The sequence below is a fragment of the Condylura cristata genome, unplaced genomic scaffold (assembly GCF_000260355.1).
Source record: "Condylura cristata isolate star-nosed mole 26May11 unplaced genomic scaffold, ConCri1.0 scaffold00010, whole genome shotgun sequence".
Lineage (NCBI taxonomy): Eukaryota > Metazoa > Chordata > Mammalia > Eulipotyphla > Talpidae > Condylura > Condylura cristata.
Genome location: NW_004567111.1, coordinates 8,650,420 through 8,664,715, shown reverse-complemented (window position 1 = coordinate 8,664,715; position 14,296 = coordinate 8,650,420). Strand labels below are relative to the sequence as shown.

The window sequence follows — 14,296 nt, the reverse complement described above, 5'->3', positions numbered from 1 at the left end:
CATTGAGAAAATTGAATTTTTCTGAGAAAGCACAGCAGAGACAGGCTTGAGCTGCAGTCTTTGTTTCTCTGACTGTCAGTAATGACTTCTATGAATGTATAATTAGCCTGCAGAAGACAAAGATACATAAGTATCTGCCTGTGGAAAAGTGTGCAGGCTGTGCGTCTGTTTAAGGAGAAAATGTTAAGATACTGTGATGTTCTTAAAGGAAAAATATTTGTATTTAGTAACCTAAGACCTAACACTCAAACTGCTTATCAACATACCCCCCTTCTTTCTAAATGCTAAAATGTCCCTCTCTCAGCACTAGCTGTAATGTCAGTTTCTTTCATGCCAGGATGCCCACATCTTCCTGAGACATTATCTTTGTAATCCTCTTAAGAAAGAAGATTCATGAGCCAGTTATCTTCCCTAAATCCACAGGTTTTGCAAGTCAGCTAAGTGGGAAAGATAATTCCTTTGTGCATCTGTAGCATCTGTCTACATTGGAACTTCCAAATACCTTTTTGAATTATCTAATTATCCCTTTCAACATCCCTAGGAGGGAGACAGGCAGGAGGCAGAAAGTGATTCTAGTTCTTCAAGGAGTAGAGCTAATCATTGTTCCACAATAAGGTGACTTTGCCTGCAGCTCTGTCCTCTAGAAACCTCTGTCCTGTTGTAAAAAGAACTTGAGTGTCTTAAAATAGTATTTCTTCTCTCGAATTAAAGGTAGTAGGTGTTGGGGTGGCTTCGTAAATACCTCTAAGCAAATGCAACTATATCTGAATCACTTCTCCTTTTGGCCAGTTAAAACAACCTCGCAGGATATCCCAGGGTGAGGGACTGATCTTGTGAGAACCTTTCAGGGAAACTGTGTGACCAGATCACTTTGGGAAACAACACCGATGTCCCCCCATCTTTTGACATGTCAGAACACAGGCTGACGTGGTAAGGGCCTGCAAAAAGCTCTACATTATGGCATATTAAGCTGGGGCTTGGATAATAGCATTAACAGTTCAGAAAATAATATTTTGTGGAAAATGTTTAAGGAACATCAGCTCAGACTGTTTTGCCTTTAAATGTGCTCACTCAGGAACCAAAACTTAATAGAAAGAATAGAACCAACAGTGATGTAATTAGCTGATGATTATCAAGCACTTACTTTCCAGACACTGCATTCTGTTTTGCGGTCTTGTGTATTACATTTTCACATCAGGCATACCTGCGTGGTAAATAATATCACTACAGTGACTCCTCACTTAATGTCATCCAGAGGTTCTTCAAAAATACAAATTTAATTAAAACAATTTCAATGGTAAGACTCTATTAACCAGAGGTTAATAGAGAGAAATAAGAGTTAAGTTCCTGCACCCTATCTCTGGTCACAAAAATATCACCATGCATCTAAGTAAAGACCCAAAACATTTCTAATGTTATATCATTATTTTCATGTATTCATTCATGTTCTAGCCTGCTTCTTCCAGTTCAAGGTCTTGGGTAGCCGGAGTGTCACCCAGCATCTGAGGGGCAAGATGGGTCCCTGTCCTAGACAGGACAACACAGGGTGCATCACACCCCCATGCTCACTCCCACAGGGGAGGGGACGCACTCCCACTGGGGAGTCTTGCTTGCATGTGCGTGGGTGTGGAAGAAACCCCACTCAAATCAAGCAGACACAACCCTAGCCGGGAACTGTTTGTTTCCCTCGTCGATGTGGACTGTAGCATTCTGGGAAAACCTGCTGTGCTCCCATTTGACATGGGAGGAAAATGACCCCAGGGAGAGCCCTCTCAAGATCTGCTGTCCTCACCCCCTCTGCTGCCGACCTACATCACTTTCCTCAGGAAGTGCCTTAAATACCATCTCATGTTCATGTTGTAATCACCTCTCCATCCCTGACCCCTGCAAAAGGAAAACTTAGATCTACTGACTCCTGTAACTTACAACCCTTTTCATCCTTTTCTGTACTTACTCAGAGCATCAAATGTGGGGGTGCCCAGAGCACCAGGGAAAGAGGCCACTTGGTCTTTTGTAGTAACCTACCGCTTGTCTCATGAGTCACAGGAACTTGTCCGACTCTGCTTCTTCTGTGACAGGTAGCACGTTGTCTGAGATGGCACAGTTGTTCTACATGACGGTTGCTTCTGTCACCCATCCCCTGAACCCTATGTTTTGAAAATATTTTGTTTAGCCAGCCAACGGCCTGTGTTAAAAATGAAATGAGGGCCCTCCCTGGTGGCACAGTGGGTTAAAGCACAGCACTAAGAAGCTGAGGTCACTTCAGCATGAGTTCGATCCCCGCCCACCCGGGAGGTGATCCACATGGTGTGGCAGACCTCTCCTGACCCGCCCGCTGCTCCCCTCAGCAGTGTACTTCGTAGATCTGCCTGTTCTGCTCCCCACTCTGTCTCTGGTGAAGCCTCTCACTGTCCCTGCTCCTCTGGGCTGAACCCCAGCTCTATATGAATAAATAAATAAATCTAAAAAAAAAAAATGAAATGATCCATTTTCACTTTGTGGGTTGTTTCAGGGATGTGATGGAGAGAGGTTATTTAACATATATTCTCTCTGGGACCATGTGTGGGATTATACTACGCCAGGCAGACAGGAAGAGCGCATGCTCTGGTCTCCTTTACAGCGGTTCCTGGAGGTTTTGCAAAATGCTGAAAAGTAGTTCTTGATCCCTAGGATTGGCCCATCTGCTTTAAAGGACTCCTACAGACAATCCCTTTTGTCTGTGGAATCTCTGTTTGAGGACTTTCAAGATTCATTTTGGACAAGTCTCCATCTCATTGTGCTGTTGTTTACGTAAAAATAAGAAGTCATTACTTTCCTCTGCTTCGGAGCCCATAATGTCTTCACTGAAGCCACCCTCAAAATCCAAACCTGAAAGCTATCTTATTTTGCCAACTTCTATTGTTAAAATGAACACCTGCCCTCCCCCATCAGCCCCCACACCACCAAAATAAATCAAACATGACATGAGGTTTTCTGTTATGATGAAATGTCCCCTTGAGCAGCAGTTTCTTTCAGGGCTTTTCTTGTTCCTTTGATTTAACTTAAACCAAAGAGCCAGACTCTTCCCAAAGGGCAAATTAAGAAGGTCTGTTAACTCTTTCAATGCCAGCTTCAAGAAATCCCAGCAATGCCATTAATGTTGTTTTGCCTTAGGCTTAATTCAGTTTAAAAATCAGCTGTCATTTTCATAGCATTCAAAATAGCACACTCAACAAACCCCTGGCATCTGAAATGTTATGCCTGCATCTGCCTGGACCAGGCCACCAGGAGGTGAAAAGATCCCATTCTCTGTACCACCCTGGTTTATACCATCAACTTTGGAAATTGTGAACGAGAGAATAATCGACAGTGTGTTGAGACCAACCTTGAAGAACAGTGAGACAAAGAGCATGCCTTTGTGTGAAATGTTGGGTGGAGGGAGAACTTCTGAATACAACAAAGGAAAAATTAGCTGTAATGGTAAAACGAAATGAATTGTGTCGCAAAACAGAATTCATCACTGGGAATGACCCTCCTGAGCTTTCTGCATACTTCAATGCAATCCCATAATATGCTTGATAAAAAATGCTTATTTTAGAGATAAACAACAGAATCAAAAAGCGAAAATAGAAGGAACGTATTCTAAACTCACACCTGTGGTGCAGGGCTTTGGCCTCAGAGTTAAATGAGTGAAACTGTGCTGTCTGTAGAATGTAATAATTAATCATCTTCAGCCTTGAATGAGAGTGCTAAAAGTTGGAGTCATGACTACAGGTGTACAGTGTAAGCATTTTTTTATAAATCAATTTTGAACAATGGAGTAATTATCAAATGAAATGCTGACTTCCTAGTATGACTGCAAGAATAGGAGTTCCCCATTTAAAAAAAGTAATAAAGTCAAATAAACAAATACACGTGAGAAAAGAGTTGACATAAGTAATCCCGAAAAATTTAGTAAAAACAAAAACAAAAAACAAAATCTCTAAGCTTCAGGTCATCTCACTTTTAGCAATAGAAGAAATAGAAAAAGTGAAGTTTCATCAAAACTTCCCAAAAGTGACTACGTTTCCTGTAATTCTGGCAAAGGTATTATCTTGCTAACCAGTGGAGAGCATGAAGCAAAGGAAATACCCCTTACCAACGTGAGGGAAACCACTGAGGAAAAAATCTGGCAGCTCAGTCCCTAAGATCATTACAATAAAATGTTTGATTTCCCTTAGCAACCCTAATTGTGACATGAACAGCTGTCAACAACAAAATTAGAGAAAAACTGTCATTATATGGCTTCCATTCACATTTGCTTGTCCTATTTCCACACCATTGCTCAGGAGAATGTTCTCAAAGAATTCTTGCAGGCGGGGTTTTCATTATTCAAAGGCGAGTCACTCAGGTTATTTGGCCTTCAATGCTGTACATGAAATATATTTGTCATGATAACAAGAGTCCCAAAAGGATGTTTATTGAATACCAAATTCAAGTGCATGAAAATGTCTGTGACAACATTTTTGTGATCCTGGAGTCATTCTGTAAAGTAGCTATTTCAATTTCTATTTTTAATAAGTTCTCATTATTTGTCAGAGGTCTATAAAGTCACCACAAACACTGAATCAGCGAATACTGAGCCATTACTCTTAAGGGAATACAGGGTCAAACGCTTGCCAGCTTTTAGTCACATTTTCACCAAGTAATCAATACGTCACCTTGCATTGTGTGTGTTTCTCCTTAAAGACAACTTCCTTATTGTCTATCGCGAATTCATTAACATCGAACTAATGGCGTCAGACTTTAGAAACACACCTGAACAGGGCTTATCTAGCACAGGTTTTCTCCATAAGACACATCCCAGAGCCCTCTTGTACTTAAGAGCTCTAGAAAGCACTTCAGAGCTGGGCTTATGGGACCATTTAAACAGGAACTCGCCAAGCAAAAGCACAAAAATAAGGGAAATACGGCACGAATTAGACCACCAAAGGAACTTGGCTTTCAGCGTAAGCACTGAACAAGGAGAGAGCATCACCTGCCCTGTCCGACCTCATTGGAGACAGCGTGAGGGGGCGAAATCTTTGCAGTTTGCCGGAACCTGCAGAGGTTGTTAAGTCCTGATGCTCAGGTTTAGTTTGGGGTACTAGGCATACCCACAAATAAGAGTCAGGACGTGGAATAAGTCACGCCTTATCTGTCTGGGTGATTCTTGCGTTACAGATGCGCTGCAGTGTTTAACATGCCCATGTTAGGCCCTCGTTCTGACCTCTCTTCCTGCCCGTCCCCTGCAGAGAGTCTGATTTATGGCTGTCTGTATATTTTTGTTGTGTTGTGTTTTTATTGTTCTTTTTTTTTCTCCTGGTCCCTTATTTGGGACCAGGATATTCTTCCTGTAAATGAAACCTTCCAATAGTTTAGTTTCTTTCCTTCTGCTTATTTCATTCAAAACAAGGGCATGAAGAGCGTACCGAACAAGGGCATGAAGAGCGTACCGGACAAGTGTGATGGTGCATGGATGAGTTAGTAGTGGAAATTCTATGGGGACAACCCCTGAAAAAGAAAGCCATTTTACAAAAGTGAACAGTGATGTAAAATAGATATAAATAAATTATTTAAAAAATAAAATTTATACGGGAATGGGATCAAAAACAGTGTGGAGAGGAAATGCACTGGACTATGGTGATGGCACATGGGTGATTTGGTGATGGGAAACCCAAGGGAATTGCAACTGAGATGGAAAAATGCACAAAAATATGTGAAAATAAACTATTATAAAATTTAAGAAAATAAAATTCATAAATAGAAAATCCAACTGTAGAGCTTATAGAATGTTAAGGTTCCTTGAAAAATATGCAAGTCATTACATCACAACCTTCCACATCATGATCTGAAGAAATTCGTTGTGTCACTTGCTTAACTTCTCAATGACTTGTGCAGGTCTTCCAGGGATGTGGCCAACCGAAACCAGCTCCAGCACTCAGATCTGCCCGCTCAGCTCCTGAAAATTTCAATACACGTTTCAGGCCCTATAATCCCGAGGAAAGACCCACAACTGCTGCAGGAACGAGTTTGGACCGGCTGGTGAGTTGTCTGGAATTCATGACCATGGGGGATCGTTCTGTCACCAAGCTCAGCCTTCAGGGGGTGTGATGGGCCTCTAACAGAGCTGGGTGTGAAAGTCACCTTCTAACCTCTGCTCCTAGTCTTAATAAGAATATTGAAAAGTAATGAGCCCTTCCTTTTAGGTCACAAATGAGATGATCTAGGAAATCTTATCACTATGAATCCACTCAGGCAGTGGGCAGTTTTTTTTACTTCATATGTCTTCTGAATTATTCATCTGAAGACAAGTTGCTCTGTCTTCTAGAGATACAATTACAACAACATTTCTTATTCCCCTGAATCAGTTATTCAGTTATGATACAGTAGAACTTTATGATGACTTCTGTGTGGGAAGATTTTTGTTTGAAAAACTTTGCCAAGACACCCCCATCCATGTTGCTACCAATTTTTCTTTCCTGCATGTCTTTAAAAAAAAAGTTTTCATTCTTAGAAGTGGTTGCTTTTTGGTCCATATAAATGTGTGCCAGAGGACTGAATGATATGTAATCATCAAAACAATTTACTTGAGAATACACCCACAGACATAGTTAATGCAAGTTTTAATGTGTGCTAAGCATCACGTTTTGCTATAAAAAATTAAAAGCTCATAATTTCAGAGAAATACTGCTTGATTACTTCCAATGCAAATTATAGTACTATAAACAATTTATATACCTGTAATTGTTAGTGCTGTTAATATTGGTTTGCCAATTATCTTGATGTAAAATTAGCAGATAAAACCTTAAAGTTCTAAAACACTTGAACCTCATCTGATTATGTCATATAAACTCGGATCTTCAATGTGTCTGTTATAAAAATGCTTCTGCTAGCTGCTGTTATAAATTACTTTATTGTTTTAGATAATATCTTAATATCATAAGATTAAATTGGTTGAGTTTGACCTAGAAGTAAGCACATAATAGCATTTCTCTCTAAAAAAATCAAATGTGCTTAAAGGCATATCCAAGAAGTGCCAGAGTAAGGAATAAATGGAGTCACTGACCATTAAATCATGTTATAAATTTATTACTGTTTTTTAGCAATGAAAAAACGCCCCCTTCTTGTGTAGGCTTGAAAAAAGAACCACCTGAGTAATTACTTCAATTTTTTTCTTGGTATCTACTATCTTTTCATAATTTTAGAAAAAGTTTTATGTCAGTCACCTTTTTCTCTTAAATAACTAATTAAATTCCACCAAACAGCTAGCAATTTGATTTTTGTTGGTTTATCTTGAAATGATAACTTCAGTAGCATTCAGAGTTTGGGTTTTTACTTTGCAAATCCCTTTGTATATCAAGATCCTTCTAGTCGGCACAGCTTCCCTCCCCCACCATTTTTGTTACCCCTGACTTAGCTATTGCAACTATATACTTTTCGGAGTTTTCATAAACTCATGTTGAAGAATTACACCACGATGCAAGATGAGTAAGTTCTGCTCTACACCATCATGTCTAAGAGAACAATACTGCATTGTGCACTTAAAAACCAGTTAAGATACATCTCATGTGAAGGGCACTTAAAATTTAAAAATAATTGGGGTATATGAGGCACTTAGTTAAAATTGCATTGAATTTAAGCAAAATAATGATTCTGTGACTATCAGCAATTTAATGATTCTATGACTATCAGTTCATCCTTTTTCCTTTTGATACAAGAGAAACACACAGAGGGACATACAGGGAAGCTGCAAAAGAAAGTCTTTTTTCAGGACAGCAGTATTCATGCAATTTAGCATAAGTGAAATGAAACTTTTACACTTTGAAAATTTCACACGATGCTTAAAATCTGAAAGGTAGGAAAATTAGAATTTAAGCCATTTACCAGGAAACTTGTTGGTAATCTTCAACATATCCTAATTATACAGGTCTGAAAAGACAAATAACAGACCACTTAGGCTCTTTACTCCCCCCCCAAAATATTTTTATCATTTTTTTTTCTGAAAAGAACTAGTAATAGTTAAAATATGATTCTGAGTTAAAATATAAGTGAATGAAAACCACAGACCAGAGTCAGCTCGTAAGAATCCAGATTCAGAGCACACAAATTTAAAGCCAATTTTATTCTCAAATCTGCTCTGAAGGCATATAATACTCCCTTCCTCGGAGGTGTGGCTTCAAGTTCTACCAGGGAGAGTGGTGGTGGAATCTATTTCATTTCAAATTAAACCTGATTCCTCCCCCAATTGTAAGAATTAGCGATCTATTACTCACAGCCAGTCACAAACCTACCTGGAGTGCCTTTTCCCCTAGAAACAAGGATCTGTTTTACATCAAAAGGAATTACTCATTTTTCTGGAGAAATCCAAGTTAGATCTGAAACTAACATCAGAATCTGTTCTGCAGCAACTGGCTCCTCCCAGGGCGTCCTTCCCTTTGAGAGTTCAGGGTTCTGAACAGCAGAAAGGTGAAGCCTTTACCTAGAGCAGGCAAGGCTGAGCTCTCCTTGAGGGTGTCTCAGACTTTCCAGTTGTCTCCAATGGCTTTGTAAACCAGCTTAATGTACCTGTTCCTATCAAAGTGAACCCCCTAAAAGTGTGTTTCCTAAATCTTTATAAGAAGCATGTGTTCCAGAAAAGGGAGCCAAGGGAAAGACTTCCTTTTATTTCTGTAAACAGTGTTAAGGACAACATCCAAAGACTGTCCCTTGCACCCCACCCCTTTCTCCAAACTGCAGCAATTCAAGGTAAGGTTCTCCTTAGGAGAGCAATGCTTTCCCTTCCTACCATTTAAAACCAGGCCCTGTGGTATTCACTGCTGAGTGTTCTTATATCAATTACTATAAAGTTATTTTTCATATGACCTGGTAATTACAGAGCCTATTGCAGAAATAAAACTCAACCCCATGTTTTTTAAACTGCTGCTAAAACCTGATTTCAAAAAATTGAACACAAAGAAGAAAACAAAAATCCATCCAGTTCACCTTTTTAACCTCTGTATTTATAAGAAATTTGTAGATTCTTTTCTATCCCTGGGATCTATTTCCATGTGTTTCGCCTAAGTCCTTTGGGCATAAGAATAAGTGTAAGTAGTGGGTAGCTTTCAGGCATACTACCCTAAAATTATTTTATTATCCAATAATGAATGAATATATAAATCCACATTCAGTGACACTTGGTAAGCAGGCTCATCACATCTCCTTCGCCAGCAACCATGACTTGGTGAAAACATGAAGGTCACCAGAATTTTGGTTATCAACTATTCCCACCACCATGCCTTTCCTGTAATCAACACGGACCTTTTCTGTCCCTGCCCACTGTTACTGTAGATGAAAGATCCATAGGTGATTATTTAGACTCAAGAAGAAATTTGTTCTTTTGCTTCCTTCTTAAATTGTATACTCTGAATTCTTTTAATAATGTGTTGTAAATTTGGTACAAAACTATTTTTTTTAAAGAAATTCCTACTGAACTTTCACTAAGAAGAGTGTAAAAAAAATCAATCAATATAAAATAATTCAATATTTAAGAGCCAGGGATCCAGAGGTATTTCATATCATCCTATAGGGGCAATTAGCTGTACAGCTCAGAAAATTAGAATATAGCATGCTGTAAAGTTCCTGGACACACTCAGGTAACAAGTGTCTCTGTTATACTCCAGCTAATTCATTAGAGAAAAATCTGCTTTAAATTGTGTGCCTTCCATAAATATATTTCATAGAAATAGACATTAAAATCACAAAACTACACTCTGAAGTTCATTCATCCATGGGTGATTAAGACCAGTGACTCTAGTAAGTATCCAATGTGGTGCTGAGTGATCTGGGCCTCTCAAATAGTCCATAGGTCCTTCTTAGAAAATTGGGGTGGGGGTGGTAAAATACCAGCCCACAAAGCTTGATGATAACGTCTGTGCTGTGCTATTATGTATAGAATAATCTCTCTTTCTTTTTCCTTTAAATTTGTTTTCCTCTTGCTTCCCAGAGGATTGTGTGGAGGACAATGCAACATAGTGTAAGCTTTGGTCTTCTTATTCTTCCTCTCATCCTCATTTGTCTTTGTATATGGTCATTCCAGAGAGTTCCTGGGAAATGCCACCTCCACATCCCCTTTCCAAATTGTCTAGAGAGCCGCTGAGCCTTGCCTGAGACCAGCAGGTTCAGAAATTTCATTTCTGCTTGGCGTATCTGGTGAACAGTCTTTCTGGTATTCCTTCCTCGTGACAAAGTTTGCAGGCGAAGTTTTGTATAAGACTAACTCATTTGGTGACTGATTTAAATTCTGTCCTAATGTTCAGACAATGTGTAGTCTGCCTGAAAAACTCGCTCTTCCCTGATAGAATATATTGGCTTTTTTCTTCTTGTGCTGAGCGAATAATTACCTTCCTAATAATAACAACAAACCAACATCAGGTCTCATGAATACGAAGCTAATTTTTCCATTAGCTGGGATATAGAGAATGTCAAGGGTTAAGAAACAGTTTGTTTACTCTTCTTTTTTCTCCTACTTAAATTTACTGATGTCTTTCAGGCTGTTCAGGGAGGGAGCATTGGGCATTTTTTTTTTTTTTAATACAAAGTGATTTGTACTGAGAGTAATGAGGAACACCTAGTTCTCTGACCAGGTTTTCTTATATAGTAAAGTTCTTAAACTTAAGAAGTTCTCTTAAATAATTTGATATTCATTCTCATCTGGCTTTTAGAATACTTTTCCATGCTAGTAACGCCCCTTAATAAAGATCTGACCTCACATCACACCGTGAACCTAGGGGAAAATGTGACCTTCACCTCAGCATCATGTTGCCAGATACCTGCCTGGCCAGCAGTGCAGACAGTGGTTAACACCATGTCTAAGCTTCCTCTCTTAAAATGCATTTGTTTAAAAGGAAATTGTTGCTATTCATCATTCCAGATGTCTGAGCCCAGGGCAGTTTGGATGAGGGAAGTAAGTTAAGAGGTAAATCTGGATGAGGAATACTCTGGCAGGGAAAATGTTGAGGAAGAAACAGAGAAAAGAGATAATTTAAAATCTGCTGCTGCTGTGTGGGAGATGGGAGGAGAACGCCCAGTGAAGTGGGTCAAGTGAGCCTTATGAGCTGAGTCCTACAGAAAACAGCTAGGATATCTCCAGCCCCCACAGCTGCTGCCTGTCCTTCCCAGCTTATTCTCTGGGTGTCTCCAGATTTCCAGCAGCTGAGCTAGCTCAATCTCCCTACCTGATAGTTATCAAGAAGAATGATTTCTTCGACCACACTGGAAAGAATGCAATCATATCATCTTCTCCCTGCTCACCTCTGCAGAACTGCCAGCCCACTTGCCTCCCACCATCTCCATTCACTAAGTCAAAAAAAAAAAGAAAAGTCAAATGTCTATTGCTGTACTTGATTCTTCCCCAAATACAATGCACCTTCTGTTTTGCTACTGGTGACAAAGAGGTTAATATCATTACATACTAGATGGAAGAACTTGCAAAATATCATCAAGATAAGCCCTTGTTTGTTCAAAAACAAACAAGCAAAAGCAGTGTGTCCTGCCTGATGGTTAATACCAGTTGCAGAGTAAAAGGCTAGTTGGGAAGATGTTCTGCCATGCCTCTTTGGAGTCATTTTGGGGTGATTTAGGAAGTCTTGGTTGTAAGGATCTGGAAAGCCTTCTGTTGTTCATTTTAAATTGCCATGGCATTTCATTGTCACCTCAAAGGATTCTGCATCCGGCTAAATCCACTCTTTTGCATTTCAAAAGGATGTCAGGCTGTGTTGAAGAAACTGCTTTATTATCTGGTGCCTCAGCCTGTGTGCTTAGGTGAAAGTGATATTTCCTACCTTCCCTTAGACACAGGCCTGTGTATGTGTACATACAGACACACACACATTCACACACACACTCACACAGCCCCTCTTTCTTTGCTCAGCCCCGGTAGGAATTAAAAAACCTCTAGAACACCAGTAAACCAGATTCTCCACTTTAATTAGTTTTCTAAAGATAAATGGGTCAAGGCCAGATTGGCTTTCAGAATCCTCTGCTGCAGCTGAATAAATTATACCCATTCACCCCCAGCAAACAAACAGCCACAGCTCTCTCCACTTGAGAATGTGAACTTCCCAGCCTTGCCCAGACTTGCTTTATTTGCTGAAAAACCCCAGTGAGACACCCCAGTTTCATCTCAATGAACTCTGGTCATAACTGAAGCAAAATACAGAGAGCTTTCAAAAGAGGGAGAAAATACAAACATTAAAACCAAGACACCCAACCTATTTACTTGGTCTGGGTATCTTTCTCATCCAGACAAATCCGCAGCCTGGGGTGGCAGAGAGGCATCTGACTGAGGCTTCTTTCCACTCAGGAAGTTGGTGGTTGATGAGCCGCAAGTGGGGAATAAGACACAGTTGTAACATGATGGCTTAGCTCCAGGATGCATATTCTGGCTTGCCGGATGCACTGATCTAATCCAATGGTATTCACTCTTGGACAGCCAGTTTGACTGCCCGCTCCTGCAGGGGAATGTTCAGCTCACACTTAGGGGAGAGCGGACTGTGTTGGCATGGTTGGGGACCTATTCTTGCAAGCAGGTGTAAAAATAGTGGATTCAGGATGGAGAATAGACCTCTCTTTCAGCTCAAGCAGGGTTGTGTTTAATTGTATTGGGGTTTTATACAACAGGGAGAAAGGAGTCCCCAGCTATGTAACTCCCTGGGAATACCACAATCCATTCCATGCCTCTGCTTTAAGACATGCCCAAGAACTATGCATTGCAACAATAGAATAAAATCATGCCGTACATTTTAAAGGAAAACACTTGCACAGCTTGATTTAGGTATAAGTGGTCTGCAATCATTTGGGAGGAGATAATTTTACCAACAAACTCTTTTCAACTCCGTGTTAACTTCTCTTTTGTACTCAGAAACATTTAAGCAAGAACTTTGCTGAACTATGAGTATGTCATAAAAATGAAATGTTATGCATTCAGGTCCCAAGTATGGCTCTATAGATTTTATATCTCTTTTATGGTATGTTCATATGCTTATTTTCCCCTTCAGACTTAAGAATTTCTTTCAGAATCCCTAGACTTCAGTTAAACCCAAATTGATGTGTTCTAGAGTGATCAATCCATCAATAAATGCATTTATCCCACTGTTTGTTGCATACCCCTTAATAAAACGCTCATGTACATTCTACATCATAGAATGTCATTAGTGGTAGCATCATCCAAGTGATACTGTGTGCAAAAAAAGCATTGCTTACTTAACTGGTTGTACACACTGTAGCCACTGCAGGAAATAGTGCTAGAATAGAGTTTCATAAAACATAAGCCTACAGGAAATAGGAATTTGATTTTGTAATCTAAGATAGGCAACCCAATAAAGAATGTGCGGAAGGTACATTAACAAGTGGATCTTCATTGACCTAGAAGCAAATTGCCAATGTGAAACCTCTTTGTTATCTACCCCACCTCATAGCTCATGCTCCCTGCTTAAGCCAGAACTTTTTGCCTGTTCTTGAACAAACTCAACAGCAACTTTGTTGTCAGTTCTGACACTGGCCAGATGAAAAAGTCCATCTGCACAATTATTCACAATATCTGTCTTCACTCCTATATGGAGTTGGTGTTGGGGTGAGTTGATGAGGAAAGCTGAATAGTTGAGCCATACAAAGTGTTCAAACCATAGCTTTTAAAATGTGTGTTTCTGAGAGGCATCCGCTGACATAGATCTTTTATTAAATTATTGAACAGCTTAAAGAACCTTTCCCTTGTCATGGAAAATCTGCAGTAATTTCTTCTCATAGCTGTCTGAGATATTCGCACCACAACTCCCAAATGGGACGTTCACGCTTATGAGAGATAGAGCTGAAGAAATGGGATATTTCATAAATACCAGTTTTGATGTATTTGCTGTATAATCAATCAGGCTTTTAAGCGACTCTGGGGTCTATGGAATACATTTTAAAGCACTGGGAATTTGGTTATTCCCATAACATACTTGGACACTCTTTACTGCTAGCAATAAACCTCAAGCATAAACATTGTAGAGAAAACCAGATGAAAAGAAACCTGTTTGAGTGAAAATTGACTTCCCTTCATAAATGTTAAAGGTGGAAAGATAACTGCAATACACAATAATTTTAGTACTTAAGCTCTTTCACAGTCAATTATCATCAAAGATTGTCTTCATGAGTATTTTCTTACACCTGGAAAATTAGCCATGCTTTTCTTTTCTTTTTCTTTCTTTCTTTCTTTCTTTCTTTCTTTCTTTCTTTCTTTCTTTCTTTCTTTCTTTCTTTCTTTCTTTCTTTCTTTCTT

General features: G+C 39.5%; 1 protein-coding gene across 2 annotated transcripts in view; it reads left to right on the top strand.

Moving 5' to 3' along the window:
- The window catches only part of GPC6 (glypican 6), a 975,543-nt gene that overhangs the window by 884,498 nt on the left and 76,749 nt on the right, over positions 1-14,296 (top strand). Inside the window, exons 6-7 of one of the 2 annotated variants that reach the window (XM_012723230.1) lie at positions 5,899-6,042; positions 9,983-10,012. In XM_012723230.1, coding sequence (XP_012578684.1) covers positions 5,899-6,042; positions 9,983-10,012 — 174 coding nt within the window. The remainder of the gene's footprint in view (positions 1-5,898; positions 6,043-9,982; positions 10,013-14,296) is intronic. The other variant, XM_004680069.2, reaches the window with a different exon arrangement.